The sequence below is a fragment of the Nerophis ophidion genome, linkage group LG06 (genome assembly GCF_033978795.1).
Source record: "Nerophis ophidion isolate RoL-2023_Sa linkage group LG06, RoL_Noph_v1.0, whole genome shotgun sequence".
Taxonomy (NCBI): Eukaryota; Metazoa; Chordata; class Actinopteri; order Syngnathiformes; family Syngnathidae; genus Nerophis; species Nerophis ophidion.
In genome coordinates, this window is record NC_084616.1 from 1617117 (window position 1) to 1634082 (window position 16966).

Sequence of the window (16966 nt, forward strand, 5' to 3'; positions counted from 1 at the left end):
GTACACCCCTTTGTCCACAACTGTGTGAGCAAATAGTCAAACAGTTTAAGAACAACATTTCTCAAAGTGACATTGCAAGAAATTTAGGGATTTCAACATCTACGCTCCATAATATCATCAAAAGGTTCAGAGAATCTGGAGAAATCACTCCACGTAAGCGGCATGGCCGGAAACCAACATTGAATGACCGTGACCTTCCATCCCTCAGACGGCACTGTATCAAAAACCGACATCAATCTCTAAAGGATATCACCACATGGGCTCAGGAACACTTCAGAAAACCACTGTCACTAAATACAGTTGGTCGCTACATCTGTAAGTGCAAGTTAAAGCTCAACAATGCAAAGCGAAAGCCATTTATCAACAACATCCAGAAACTCCGCCGGCTTCTCTGGGCCCGAGATCATCTAAGATGGACTGATGCAAAGTGGAAAAGTGTTCTGTTGTCTGACGAGTCCACTTTTCGAATTGTTTTTGGAAATATTCGACATTGTGTCATCAAGACTGTTATCGACACAAAGTTGAAAAGCCAGCATGTGTGATGGTATGGGGGTGTATTAGTGCCCAAGGCATGGCTAACTTACACATCTGTGAAGGCACCATTAATACTGAAAGGTACATACAGCTTTTGGAACAACATATGCTGCCATCTAAGCGCCGTCTTTTTCATGGACGCCCCTGCTTATTTCAGCAAGACAATGCTAAGCCACATTCAGCACGTGTTACAACAGCGTGGCTTCCTAAAAAAATAGTGCGGGTACTTTCCTAGCCTGCCTGCAGTCCAAACCTGCCTCCCATGGAAAATGTGTGGCGCATTATGAAGCGTAAAATAGGACAGTGGAGACCCCGGACTGTTGAAGGACTGAAGCTCTACATAAAACAAGAATGGGAAAGAATTCCACTTTCAAAGCTTCAACAATTAGTTTCCTCAGTTCCCAAACGTTTATTTGAAAATGGCGGCGCGCATGGACGCGACGTTTCAGGCTCTCCCCTTAGGTGCATTGTTTTTATTGTTTTTATATAGTTTATTACTAGCCCAGTCAGCAACTTGCTGGGCGAAGGTTATGTACAGCCGAAACAATTTGTTGGAGATTGGATTGTGGTCTGAGCAGACTATTTCGGTGGATTTTACAAATGTACAAATCTTTTTTTTTTAATTTATTTTTTATTCATTTATTTATTTTATTTATTTTTTTAAATTTATACTACCATATTGTATATGCACCTTAGGAGGAGCTGCTCCAATTTCGTTGTTCTTTGAACCTGTTCATTGCAATAATGACAATAAAACTCTATTCTATTCTATTATTGAGTGTTGTTAAAAGAAAAGGTGATGTAACACAGTGGTGAACATGCCCTTTCCCAACTACTTTGGCACGTGTTGCAGCCATCAAATTCTAAGTTAATGATTATTTGCAAAAAAAAATATAGTTTATGAGTTTGAAGATCAAATATGTTGTCTTTGTAGCATATTCAACTGAATATGGCTTGAAAAGGATTTGCAAATCATTGTATTCTGTTTATATTTACATCTAACACAATTTCCCAACTCATATAGAACTGGGGTTTGTATATATTCCACGACACTGACAGCTGCACCAAGTACATTTTTGTCAAGGTAACTTTTGTTTACAAATAAACGTTTTCGTCGAATGCTTTACAAAAGTAAAACTGGAAGGCTATAGCAGTGTTTTTCAACCACTGTGTGATGTTAATCTTATGTGCTGTGGAAAATGATGCAATTTCACCTAACTTTGCAAACCAATTATTATTATTCATCTGCAAATAATGGGCCGTTGTTGAGTGGGCAGAATAATCGTGTAATGCAGCAGGTCGCTAATTCGCTTTGGAGGCCCACTTTGAGACAAGACCATTTGTGATGCCTGGAGAATTATGCTTTTGGTTTCAATTCATATTAAACACTTGTGTTGGGTTTTGGATGAGAAGGACTTTATGTTGTCAATATAGGCTACTGAGTTGAACATTTTCTGCTGGTGGTGAGCCTCAGGATTGTGTCAATGTTCTCATTGTATGCCTTGCCTCCAAAAAAGGTTGAAAAAGACTAGGTTATAGGCTGATAGAGGAAGCAGCTAGACATAAGTAATAATAGAACAACATTGCAGTGTAAAACAGCACATTTGTCAATACAGTTGCACAAGATTCCCACATACAGAGTGTCCGCATCATTCAACAAACTTGGTCACCAGCTTAAACTAATGAAGTCCTGTGGCGGCTGAGTGTCGCCAAAAAAACAATTACCACCCCGTTTCAACTTAAAGACGGCGTAAATCCATTCTAGACTATTAATAATAAATAGGTTTGTGTTTTTCATACCTGCTAATGTTCTCTGACTCATTTCACTTGTTCAAACATTCGACACCAGAGAATAATGCAAGTACGTCTGATACCTGCTGAAATCTGTATCTGAGCCATATCGCTATTCGGTAATCAAGGTTCCAGTATCAAGTATCGTATAAGAAGTTGTATGGGGACACTCTGTCATTTATAAACCTACACTCTTTGTCCTTGAACGATGTCCACGTAGTCCTCAGACCTGGCATAGTAGCCGTCGGCGCTGAGGGCTCCCCAGAAGTTGCTCCACAATCGTCCACTTCGGGTCAACATCGGTGCCACGATGGGACTAAAACAATGGGAGGAGTCATTTTATAATCTCTGAACACAGTTGGAAAAAAGGAAATGGTGATACTTGCAGGTTTTGTTCAATGAGCGTTTTCAGGGTGTTCTCGTTCTTCAAAACCACCTCAATGTCCAAGTTGAAGAAATAGTCACAGTCCTTCTGAGTCCTGCACATGTCACTGAAAGACATGACACAGAATAGGAGATAAATATGTGTACAGTTTAACACTGGTTACAGATTACAGAATAGGAGATAAATATGTGTACATTTTAACACTGGTTACAGATTACAGAATAGGAGATAAATATGTGTACATCTTAACACTGGTTACAGATTGGGGAATCAAGTTATTAAAACTCAGTGCTTCTCAAATAGTAAGGTGGGGGGAGGGGGGTCAGTGAGATGTGTTAAAAGGTAATAATATATCTTCATACACACGGTACAGATGGATAAATAAACAATCATCTCTGGGGAGGCGTGAAAAGTTCAAGTGTGATCAAGTTCCAAACAGCCTGTTTAATGCAGTGCTTCTGAAAAAGTGGGCATCATAGCATCTTTAGTCTTTGTGAAGAACTATCTTCATCTTGACACATACAGATAAAATAAATAATAACTTCAGGAGGCCGTGGAGAAATGTAACTGTGAGCAGGTTCCAAACAGTGTGTTTAAAGCAGGGGGGCCATGAGGTGTCTGGGGCGGGGGGGCGTGAGAGAGCAATGGCATAATAGCATCTTTAGTAAATGGTACTTGTATAGCACTTTTCTACCACTTTTTAAGGAGCCCAAAGCACTTTGACAGTATTTAAACATTCACACACTGATGGAGGGAGCTGCCATGCAAGGCGCTCACCAGGACCCATCAGGAGCAAGGGTGAAGTGTCTTGCCCAAGGACACAAGGGACGTGACTAGGATGGTAGAAGGTGGGGATTGAACCAGGAACCCTCAGATTGCTGGCCCAGCCACTCTACCAACTTGGCCACGCCGTCCCCGTCTTTTGTGGCAGCAAAGAAGTATCTTGACACGTACAGATTTAAAAAGACAAAACATTAACTTCCGGGGGAGGGGGCGTGAAAAATTGAGGAGTGATGTAGAAAAATGTTCTGTTTCCTTGAAAAATATAAGTTTATGAATGCAGTACTTTTGAAATAGTGGGGAGTGAGAGGCAGTGGTAGTAAATAACAATCTTGACACATACAGATACAAAATGAACATTTACTTCAGGGGGGGGCCTAGTAAAAAGTGAGGGGGGGTCCTAGAGTAGTTGAAGTGTGGGCATGTAGCAAACAGCCCGTTTAAAGCACTACGTCTTGAATAGTATAGAACAGGGGTAATGAGGGGGACTTGAATAGTATAGAACAGGGGTAATGATGGGGTCTTGAATAGTATAGAACAGGGGTAATGATGGGGTCTTGAATAGTATAGAACAGGGGTAATGATGGGGTCTTGAATAGTATAGAACAGGGGTAATGATGGGGTCTTGAATAGTATAGAACAGGGGTAATGATGGGGTCTTGAATAGTATAGAACAGGGGTAATGATGGGGTCTTGAATAGTATAGAACAGGGGTAATGAGGGGGACTTGAATAGTATAGAACAGGGGTAATGATGGGGTCTTGAATAGTATAGAACAGGGGTAATGATGGGGTCTTGAATAGTATAGAACAGGGGTAATGATGGGGTCTTGAATAGTATAGAACAGGGGTAATGATGGGGTCTTGAATAGTATAGAACAGGGGTAATGATGGGGTCTTGAATAGTATAGAACAGGGGTAATGATGGGGTCTTGAATAGTATAGAACAGGGCTAGGGAACCTATGGCTCTAGAACCAGATGTGGTTCTTTTGATGACTCTCAGATTAATCTTATCTTACATTGCTTAACATAATAAGTCATGAATAATTCCACTGGTAATAAGTGTTCAAAATGTAAAAAATTCTCAAGCATTTTTATCCCTCCATCCGTTTCCTACCGCAGTGTTTTTCAACCTTTTTTGAGCCAAGGCACATTGTTTGTGTTTAAAAAATGCGTAGGCACACCACCAGCAGAAATGTATTAAAAACGAAACTCAGTTGACAGTAAAAAGTCGTTGTCACAATTGTTGGATACGACTTTAAAGCATAAGCAAGCATGCATCAGTATAGCTCTTGTCTCAAAGTAGATGTACTGTCACCTCCTGTCACATCACGCTGTGACATATTTGGAGTTGTTTGCTCTTTTCTTGTGTAGTGTTTTAGTTCTTGTCTTGTGCTCCTATTTTGGTTGCTTTTTCTTTTCTTTTGGTATTTTCCTGCAGCAGTTTCATGTCTTCCTTTGAGCGATACTTCCCACATCTACTTTGTTTTAGCAATCAAGAATATTTCAGTCGTTTTTATCCTTCTTTGTGGGGACATTGTCGATTGTCATGTCATGTTTGGATGTACATTGTCTTTGCTCCACAGTAAGTCTTTGCTGTCGTCCAGCATTCTGTTTTTTTGTTTACTTTGTAGCCAGTTCATTTTTAGTTTTGCTCTGCATAGCCTTCCCTAAGCTTTATTGCCTTTTCTTAGGGGCACATACCTTTTGTTTATTTATGTTTTAAGCATTAGACACCTTTTTTTTTTACCTGGACCCTGCCTCCCGCTGTTTCCGACATCTACAAAGCAATTAGCTCTAGACAGCACCGAGGACTCAACAACACCACATCATTTTCAGACTGTCATTACTGGTTTGCAAAAAATATTTTTAACCCATATAGGTGAAATTAGATAATCTCCCACGGCACAGTGGTTGAAAAAGACTGTTCTACCGCACCTGTTCAAGAAGTAAAAATGTTATTAAAAAGAATAACATACGTGTTATACCCTAATGTTGGTTTTACATAAAAATGCACACATTTAGTTGTATTTCATGTTTAAAAAACATTATATGGCTCTCACAGAAATACATTTTAAAATATTTGGCTTCCATGGCTCTCAGCCAAAAAGGTTCCCGACCCTGCTATAGGGGGAGCGTGAAAACATTTCTGTCCTTTTGTGACAGAAAATCATTGAGAACCACTGCTAGAAATGAAGGGCCCGAACTCCATTTTTGAAACTTTGAGCTGGTTTTCAACGAGCATTTGCATGAATATTTCAAGTGAGCTGGACTGTTGTAGCGGCGACTGACTCACATGCCCATGTTGCGGGCGGCTGCTCCAGACAAGCCTTCTTCGGGCCCAACAAACTTGACATCCAGATACAGACTTCCATAATCCTGCAGGAAAGAACTAACCTCTCGCTCGTGATGAACTTCCTACGACAAACAAACATGTCGACATTTATTACAAGTATACTTTGTAGGTGTAAGTCAACACTTCAATGCTGAGCGTACAGTGGAACACACATTTACAACTTTTACATTCACAACTTTTACATGGAGCCAAATATGCCTCCGTGTTGCAACACTTCATTCAGCCAATTTGTGTCTTTGGGGGGGGGGGGGGGGGGGGGCAAGGCCTTCATGTCACTTGCAGCGCAGGACGCTCTAGTCCAAGAGGGTCCAAACTTGAGGGCCGCGTTGGGATAAAAAAATTGGGTCGAGGGTCAAAAGCAGACTGCATGAAAAGTAATCATATTTACTATATATTCATACATACACACATGCATATATATATATATATATATATACATACATATATATATATCCATCCTTCCTTTTTCTACCACTTATTCCCTTTTATGGGGGCGCTGGCGCCTATCTCAGCTACAATCAGGCGGAAGGCGGGGTACACCCTGGACAAGTCGCCACCTCATCACAGGGCCAACACAGATAGACAGACAACATTCACACACTAGGGACCATTTAGTGTTGCCAATCAACCTATCCCCAGGTGCATGTCTTTGGAGGTGGGAGGGGCTTAGCCCCAGGTGCATGTCTTTGGAGGTGGGAGGGGCCTATCCCCAGGTGCATGTCTTTGGAGGTGGGAGGGGCCTATCCCCAGGTGCATGTCTTTGGAGGTGGGAGGGGCCTATCCCCAGGTGCATGTCTTTGGAGGTGGGAGGAAGCCGGAGTACCCGGAGGGAACCCACGCAGTCACGGGGAGAACATGCAAACTCCACACAGAAAGATCCCGAACCTGGATTTGAACCCAGGACTGCAGGACCTTCGTATTGTGAGGCAGACGCACTAACCCCTCTGCCACCGTGAAGCCCATATATATATATATGTATATATATATATATATATATTCATATATATATTAGATAAATATATATATTTTTGCTGATATCCGATATTGTCCAACTGTTAATTACCGATATCAAGTGATACCGATATATACAGTGGTGGAATGAACACATTATTATGCTAATTTTGTTGTGATGCCGCACTGGATGCATTAAACAATGTAACAACTCAAGTCAAGGAAAAAAATGCCAACATGGCGCTGCCATATTTATTATTGAAGTCACAAAGTGCAATATTTTTTTTATCCATCCATCATGCCTCAAAACAGCAGTTTGGAATTTGGGACATGCTCTACCTGACAGAGTGAAGTGAAGTGAATTATATTTATATAGCGCTTTTTCTCTAGTGACTCAAAGCTCTTTACATAGTGAAAGCCAATATCAAATTTTTTACATTTAAAGCAGTGTGGATGGCACTGGGAGCAGGTGGGTCAAGTGCCTTGCCCAAGGACACAACGGCAGTGACTAGGATGGCAGAAGTGGGGCTCGAACCTGCAACCCTCAAGTTGCTGGCACGGCCACTCTACCAACCGAGCTATGCCGCCCCGAGAGCATTAGGAGGTTGATGTTGTGCTACGGTGCGGATGTTCTCCCGAAATGTGTTTGTCATTCTTGTTTGGTGTGGCATATTTGTAATAGTGTTAAAGTTGTTTATACGGCCACCCTCAGTGTGGCCTGTATGGCTGTTGACCAAGTATGCCTTGCATTCACTTGTGTGTGTGAAAAGCCGTAGATATTATGTGACAGGGCCGGCACGCAGAGGCAGTGCCTTAAAGGTTTATTGGCGCTCTGTACTTCTCACTACACCCCTGTACACAACGGCCTTTTAAAAAGTCAAATATTATACTTTTTGAAACCAATACCAATAGTTTTAAAACAGATACCGATAATGTCCGATATTGCATTTTAACAGCTCCAATATATATATATATATATATTGGAGCTGTCCGATATTATCGGCCTACCGATATAATTGGACGGGGTCGGCGGGGTACATCCTGGACAAGTCGCCACTTAAGCAGTGTGTATGTATATATATATATATATATATATATATATATATAATATATATATATAATGGAGCTGAGATAGGCTCCAGCACCCCTAAAAGGGACTAGCGGTAGAAAATGAATGGATATACAGCCTATATATATCTATAGCTTATATACAGTATGTTTCCATATTATATTAATATAATGGATATATAATTAATATAATGAATATTAAGAAAATGTAAAATTTAACTCCTACCTTGTATATTTCTGTTGAAAACCTCCTTAACATTTTGTAATCAATCAACAATATCAAGCCGCTAAAATGCGGTGTGTGGAGTGTCCTGCATTTTTCCCATCATGCTTTATAATGGATTAGAATGGGTGTCATTTTGAATGTTTTATGGTGAATAGTCTGTTGACATTTTGTGTTGAATGGATTTTTTTTTTTGCACCATGACCAGGGAATGTTGTTTGCATTAGGTTGTACAAGTAAATGCTGTGCATGTTTCTACTCAGAGCATATTAAATAAATAAATAAATGGGTTGTACTTGTATAGCGCTTTTCTACCTTCAAGGTACTCAAAGCGCTTTGACACTACTTCCACATTTACCCATTCACACACACATTCACACACACTGATGCAGGGAGCTGCCATGCAAGGCGCCAACCAGCACCCATCAGGAGCAAGGGTGAAGTGTCTTGCTCAGGACACAACGGACGTGACGAGGTTGGTTCTAGGTGGGATTCGAACCAGTGACCCTCGGGTTGCGCACGTAAAAGACCTGAAAAATTCATGCGGTCCACTCAACGGCGACAAAAAGCAGCATCAAAACTGTCAGACTTATAAAATGAACGCAATCTCCCTGCGGGTACGAGTCCTCATCAAACTCCTGACGCCATTTGCGGCCCAGACACCCCCGCTCTCGTCAGCGCTTCAACTTCTATGCCTTTTCTGTCTTTTTTCGCCTTTTGACAATGTTTGTTTGATATACTGTACTGCATAGCACTTTCATTGTGTTCAGTGTACAAACCTTCACTAAAATACAGAATTTGTTGAAGCTGGGGGCCATTATTGATATTGACATTGTTATTGATATTTTCCATTTACAAACCATGTTCAAAGAAGTTGGTAGATGGAGGTTCCACGGTGCGATCAAATACCTTGTTTGTGGTTTTACCTTGTTGAAAATAAAGAGTTTGAGTCTATTCTTGGGATACTGGAGCTTCAGCAGGCGTTCAAAATAGACAGTGACAAAGGGGGTGGGCTGCTGAATGAAGACACCAATCACCACCAAGGGATAGTCCTCTTCCTGATGGGGTGGGAAAAATATGGAAAGTCAGTGGAAAGCGATGGTCTGTTTCACACACAACTAAACAAGAGAATCTAAGTGAAGAGATTGGACAAACCTTGAGAGATGAAAGTGGAAGTAGATCCTGGTGACAAACGGTGCAGCCGGTCTCAAACGTCCATGTGTTTGGGATGTAGTTACCCAGGTAGTTTATCTGAAGCTGCAAAGCAAAGTCTTCTTCTCCGTTATTGCTACAACTTTCTCACTTCTGATACAATACCCAGTATTGGAGTATTCAGCCGATACCGTATTGATCCCATAGGATTTCAGCACAAAATATACAATCTTTTTATCTTTTTAGTTGTTTGAATGTTTGAAAAAGTTTGATTTGGGGGAAATAATTCGGAGATAGGCTCCTGCGGTAGAAAATGGATATACCTTGGTGGGTCCGTTCCCGTGGATGATGACAGGTAGAGTGTCATACAGCAAGTTTCTGGCTCGTACATGCCCGTCCTCAAATTTTAACACCACCTCATCTACAAGACAAAAGACAGACACACATAGCATTCACTAGCAGGTTCATGTCCCCTCTGCTCCTTCTGCAAAGTCAATGTGAAGCCCTCTTTTCATGTTACGTGTGAAACATCCCCCACCTCACGCAGATTTAACAAATTCCTTTCTTGGGGGAAATTGCTGAAAAGGCAGAGCACAGCTCATGTTTGAACATGCATCTAAGAGGATGCTTCCTGTTTCCTTTTGATAAACTGCATGTACTGTATTTACTAATTGCACCAGGATAGAAAAACAAACAAACATGTGGGTTATTTTTCCAAATTGCTTGCTGTATCTTTCAAAATATACTCACATGTTTTTCTTTTTTCAGCTCTACATCTAATATTACACATATTGACCCATCTTAGGCAACTTTAGTATTGTACAAAGTGCCTTTGGCAAAGATGACTTGTTTGAGTAACGGGGCTGAAATGAGTGGTTCGCATGTATAATACAGAAAATGTACTTACCTTATTTCCTTGAATTGCCGCCGGGGCACTAATGCATTTAAAACCTCTTCTCACTCCTGCACTTACCAAAAGCATGCGGTAAAAGTAAGCATGCGCTAATTATTTTAAAACCTCTTGTCACTAAGGCACTTACCACAGGAATGCAGTAAAAATTTGAGTGTGATGTAAACTTGGACCTTAAATCCTACTGAGTAGCTATTAATCTTCTTCCCTTTATGCGATTTCAAATTACCGGTATTGAAATCAGCCTCCTCCATTTTGAAAATGATGACAGGGGAAGTGTCACGAGTTTGACCAGGCGCTAATACTAAGCATGCGCTAATTATTTTGCAGGCACATACTACATGCCCTGTGGCAATTCAAGGAAATATGGTTTATGGCATTTATGTTAATACGATGTTGACAATAAGTCCACTACAGTGATTCAACCAAAAAAAGAAAATAAACCTAAAACGATAACTAATCATAGTTTATGTGACAGGATCGTGCTGCAATTTTACCCCCCCCCCCCCCCCCCCCCCGCCCCTCCATGGCTGAAACATGACTGAATATAAAGTCAACTAAATGCATGAACCTGCAGAGGACGTGAATGGTGTAACTTCCTGTGAAACATTTGACTTGTGATATATTCCACATTTTACAGGAGGTATTGGTCAAATGTAACAGGACTGAGTGAAAACCCAAGGACATGACCAAAGTATGATTTTTAAAGAAAATAAACCAAGTATATTACAAAAATGTGTAAAAATGAAGTAATGAAATAGTATAATAGTAATATTTATGATAAAGTCTACTTTTATTAGGCAGGGGCAGGTCATAAATGTTAGTTTTACACTGGTCAAGGTGGTCTACATCAATATTTTAAATTGTATTCATTAAATATGACAGGAAAACAATATTTTACAGATAATTCTGTTGTGCATTTTCGACATTTTATTTCCTGAAGGCATCCATCGAGTAAAAAGGTCCATAATGTAAATTATTTCTAATGCTGGCATTGATAAAACCACTGTTGTGCAAAAAAGCTTCTTTTTTTTAATTCTCTATTACAACAGGACATATCAAATGTTGAAATTGTGAAGTGTGTAGTTTATATAATAAAAAATATATATTTTCTACATAATGTTATACTAATGTTAGCACTAAAATTACAAATAAGGAAAATGCAAAGTGCTAAAAAAACAACTAACCTTGTTATGTATTAAAAAAAACAAGAGTTAAAACTGCAGCAATGAAAAGCAACAACAAAACACAAATTTTAAGTTCCTCTACAACAACATGTTTAAAAAGGTGCGTCTATGTTTCACAGCTGTTAGCTAGCGAGCAACAAGTGAACCCTCTTATTGAGGTGGAGTCTGCATACACATGTATTGGTGCTGGTGCCCTGTGGAAGAAGGTACACATGTGTTGGTGCTGGTGCCCTGTGGAAGAAGGTACACATGTATTGGTGCTGGTGCCCTGTGGAAGAAGGTACACATGTATTGGTGCTGGTGCCCTGTGGAAGAAGGTACACATGTATTGGTGCTGGTGCCCTGTGGAAGAAGGTACACATGTATTGGTGCTGGTGCCCTGTGGAAGAAGGTACACATGTATTGGTGCTGGTGCCCTGTGGAAGAAGGTACACATGTATTGGTGCTGGTGCCCTGTGGAAGAAGGTACACATGTGTTGGTGCTGGTGCCCTGTGGAAGAAGGTACACATGTATTGGTGCTGGTGCCCTGTGGAAGAAGGTACACATGTATTGGTGCTGGTGCCCTGTGGAAGAAGGTACACATGTATTGGTGCTGGTGCCCTGTGGAAGAAGGTACACATGTATTGGTGCTGGTGCCCTGTGGAAGAAGGTACACATGTATTGGTGCTGGCGCCCTGTGGAAGAAGGTACACATGTATTGGTGCTGGTGCCCTGTGGAAGAAGGTACACATGTATTGGTGCTGGCGCCCTGTGGAAGAAGGTACACATGTATTGGTGCTGGTGCCCTGTGGAAGAAGGTACACATGTATTGGTGCTGGTGCCCTGTGGAAGAAGGTACACATGTATTGGTGCTGGTGCCCTGTGGAAGAAGGTACACATGTATTGGTGCTGGTGCCCTGTGGAAGAAGGTACACATGTATTGGTGCTGGTGCCCTGTGGAAGAAGGTACACATGTATTGGTGCTGGCGCCCTGTGGAAGAAGGTACACATGTATTGGTGCTGGTGCCCTGTGGAAGAAGGTACACATGTATTGGTGCTGGTGCCCTGTGGAAGAAGGTACACATGTATTGGTGCTGGTGCCCTGTGGAAGAAGGTACACATGTGTTGGTGCTGGTGCCCTGTGGAAGAAGGTACACATGTATTGGTGCTGGTGCCCTGTGGAAGAAGGTACACATGTATTGGTGCTGGTGCCCTGTGGAAGAAGGTACACATGTATTGGTGCTGGTGCCCTGTGGAAGAAGGTACACATGTATTGGTGCTGGTGCCCTGTGGAAGAAGGTACACATGTATTGGTGCTGGTGCCCTGTGGAAGAAGGTACACATGTATTGGTGCTGGTGCCCTGTGGAAGAAGGTACACATGTGTTGGTGCTGGTGCCCTGTGGAAGAAGGTACACATGTATTGGTGCTGGTGCCCTGTGGAAGAAGGTACACATGTATTGGTGCTGGTGCCCTGTGGAAGAAGGTACACATGTGTTGGTGCTGGTGCCCTGTGGAAGAAGGTACACATGTGTTGGTGCTGGTGCCCTGTGGAAGAAGGTACACATGTATTGGTGCTGGTGCCCTGTGGAAGAAGGTACACATGTGTTGGTGCCAGCAAAATGTCTGTGAACAATACAAGCTGCCACTTTTAACAACCCTGCATTGCTGCAGCAACCACATTCCACTCCTCAAACATCCGACTATCAACCCCTCTTTTCCTGTCCTGCTACTAAGTTGTGTACTAGAGATGCGTGGTTTGCGGTCACAACCGCGGAGTCCGCAGATAAACCGCGGGTCGGGCGGGTGACATGACGGAAAAATAGATTTGAAATAGATTCGGGCGGGTGGCGGTTGGGAAATATATATTGTAATAATCCCAGGAATGTAGGCTCAAAAAACTTCTTGGTTTGTCTTGTCTTTATTGCACAAGATGTAATACAACCACACAACAGCTCTAATGTCTCTAACACTTTTCCCGGGACAACTCCAACTCTCACTTCCTGTCGATAACGTCACTTCCCTATCTCTCCCGGAAGTCCCGCCCCCAGCCAAAGTTATTGGCTAACACCCCGTAGCCAGCCGCTACATTATACATAGTTCAATGTTATGTTGAAGAGCTTTATTTCGTCTACTGACGTGTATTTATAAATGTTTGATTTATACAGGCTAGTAGGTCAAGTGTTGTACCTGACAACACTTGATGGTACAATCCATATAAGACGTCACAGACAACATCACGTGACACCTCTGATGAAGGCTGACAACACTTGATGGTACAATCCATATAAGACGTCACAGATGAGGTCACGCTAACATCACGTGACACCTCTGATGAAGGCTGACAACTCTTGATGGTACAATCCATATAAGACGTCACAGACGAGGTCACGCTAACATCACGTGACACCTCTGATGAAGGCTGACAACACTTGATGGTACAATCCATATAAGACGTCACAGACGACGTCACGCTAACATCACGTGACACCTCTGATGAAGGCTGACAACACTTGATGGTACAATCCATATAAGACGTCACAGATGACGTCACGCTAACATCACGTGACACCTCTGATGAAGGCTGACAACACTTGATGGTACAATCCATATAAGACGTCACAGACAAGGTCACGCTAACATCACGTGACACCTCTGATGAAGGCTGACAACACTTGATGGTACAATCCATATAAGACGTCACAGATGACGTCACGCTAACATCACGTGACACCTCTGATGAAGGCTGACAACACTTGATGGTACAATCCATATAAGACGTCACAGATGACGTCACGCTAACATCACGTGACACCTCTGATGAAGGCTGACAACACTTGATGGTACAATCCATATAAGACGTCACAGATGAGGTCACGCTAACATCACGTGACACCTCTGATGAAGGCTGACAACACTTGATGGTACAATCCATATAAGACGTCACAGATGACGTCACGCTAACATCATGTGACACCTCTGATGAAGGCTGACAACACTTGATGGTACAATCCATATAAGACGTCACAGATGACGTCACGCTAACATCACGTGACACCTCTGATGAAGGCTGACAACACTTGATGGTACAATCCATATAAGACGTCACAGATGAGGTCACGCTAACATCACGTGACACCTCTGATGAAGGCTGACAACACTTGATGGTACAATCCATATAAGACGTCACAGACAAGGTCACGCTAACATCACGTGACACCTCTGATGAAGGCTGACAACTCTTGATGGTACAATCCATATAAGACGTCACAGATGACGTCACGCTAACATCACGTGACACCTCTGATGAAGGCTGACAACTCTTGATGGTACAATCCATATAAGACGTCACAGATGACGTCACGCTAACATCACGTGACACCTCTGATGAAGGCTGACAACACTTGATGGTACAATCCATATAAGACGTCACAGACAAGGTCACGCTAACATCACGTGACACCTCTGATGAAGGCTGACAACACTTGATGGTACAATCCATATAAGACGTCACAGACAAGGTCACGCTAACATCACGTGACACCTCTGATGAAGGCTGACAACACTTGATGGTACAATCCATATAAGACGTCACAGATGACGTCACGCTAACATCACGTGACACCTCTGATGAAGGCTGACAACACTTGATGGTACAATCCATATAAGACGTCACAGATGACGTCACGCTAACATCACGTGACACCTCTGATGAAGGCTGACAACACTTGATGGTACAATCCATATAAGACGTCACAGATGACGTCACGCTAACATCACGTGACACCTCTGATGAAGGCTGACAACACTTGATGGTACAATCCATATAAGACGTCACGCTAACATCACGTGACACCTCTGATGAAGGCTGACAACACTTGATGGTACAATCCATATAAGACGTCACGCTAACATCACGTGACACCTCTGATGAAGGCTGCAGAAGCAAGGTAGCCCAAACATGTCAGCTACAACACTTTACCTTACTAGCCTATAGAAATCAACCATTTATAAATAGTTCAATGTTGTTACCCACATACGAAAAAGGAGCAGCACTATTTGAAACAGTATGTGGGCATACTTTTATTTTGAAGTGTCTCCTTTGGTCTGTGGACGGATGTAAGGAAGCTACTTCCGGGTGTGGTCAACGAGGTATTTGTCATTTGTTGGTATTTGACTTGGTAAAATGTTTGATCCACATGCTGTGCATGTTATTATTTTTACGTTTGTAACATGCTTTATTTATTACAGTTTTCACGGTGAATTTGAAGGGAAAGTAAGCCTTGAAATAAATCAGTTGAAGAAAGCCGTTGTGTCTGTGCTATTTGGAGGGAGTTACACTTTGTAACCTCACTAATGCCTTGCATCATCTATATTAGATATATAACAACGGGCGGGTTGTGGGTTTGATGAAATGTTGGTTCGGGTGAGTGGCGGGTGGATGACGATTTTAGTGATGCGGTTGCGGATGATATAATTGCCTCTCCGCGCATCTCTACTGTGTACGGTATGTACCAAATAAGCTACAGTGACCCGCACCATTTATGCACTTCACTGCGCTCCAACCACAATTCTGATTAAAATACTTTTTGTGGCAAAATTAATATTTTGCAATGTCTAGTGGAACGACAATTTCAGTGTAAGTGACATCCCTCGTGTGATTCATGTTGTACTGCTTCTCTTCACTGCTTTGGCCTGTTCTGTGTCTATAACATCATTCTTTGGGCCCTGCAGAGATAGATGTGCTTGGTTCTTCTTACATGGACCCCCACATATCCCACTGCATGAGACAAAATAAATGATAAATGGGTTGTACTTGTATAGCGCTTTTCTACCTTCAAAGTACTCAAAGCGCTTTGACACTACTTCCACATTTACCCATTCACACACTGATGGAGGGAGCTGCCATGCAAGGCACCAACCAGCACCCATCAGGAGCAAGGGTGAAGTGTCTTGCTCAGGATACAACGGACGTGACGAGGTTGGTTCTAGGTGGGATTTGAACCAGTCACCCTCTGGTTGCGCACGGCCACTCTCCCACTGCGCCACGCTGTCCCTTACAAGGACTGTTGTGATGCTAAAGGTCACTCATTAATATTGTATTTGTCTTTTGGTCAAAGGTTTGTGATTAATGCTGTATTACTGCCTTTTCCAAAGTTTAACCAATCAGATTTTTTTGAATGCAGTTAAAAACAGAGTAGTCATATCATTTCTCTCCCGAATAACTTGACATATCAAAGAAAACTAAGGGCAGCAGCTGTGTGGAGTTTGCATGTTCTCCCCGTGACTGCGTGGGTTCCCTCCGAGTTTCCTGATTCCTCCCACCGCCAAAGACATGCACCTGAGGACAGGTTGATTGGCAACATTAAATGGTTCCTAATGTGTGAATGTTGTCTATCTGAGTGTGCCCTGTGATGAGGTGGTGACTTGTCCAGGGTGTACCCCGCCGGTAGAAAATGGATGAATGGATTTTGTAGCAAAGGAAAGTTTCTGATATGAATGAAGTAACCTACGTTGTGCACCAATATTTTTGTTATTTACTGGACTAAGTATGGAATATATGCCGTAATTACAGTAAGGTAATGAAATATGAATTACTGTTTTCAAATGTTTCCACTAATATGATGTCTTCAGTTGTATGGTTTATGTGG

General features: G+C 42.1%; 1 protein-coding gene across 5 annotated transcripts in view; it reads right to left on the minus strand.

The window, feature by feature from the left end:
• plod1a (procollagen-lysine, 2-oxoglutarate 5-dioxygenase 1a) overlaps window positions 1-16966 on the minus strand; it is a 57292-nt gene that overhangs the window by 29254 nt on the left and 11072 nt on the right. For all 5 annotated transcript variants that reach the window (XM_061902393.1, XM_061902392.1, XM_061902397.1 and 2 more), the window contains exons 7-12: window positions 9564-9661; window positions 9244-9345; window positions 9015-9146; window positions 5787-5908; window positions 2712-2816; window positions 2516-2641 (exon numbers count right to left, since the gene is read on the minus strand). In XM_061902393.1, coding sequence (XP_061758377.1) covers window positions 2516-2641; window positions 2712-2816; window positions 5787-5908; window positions 9015-9146; window positions 9244-9345; window positions 9564-9661 — 685 coding nt within the window. The remainder of the gene's footprint in view (window positions 1-2515; window positions 2642-2711; window positions 2817-5786; window positions 5909-9014; window positions 9147-9243; window positions 9346-9563; window positions 9662-16966) is intronic.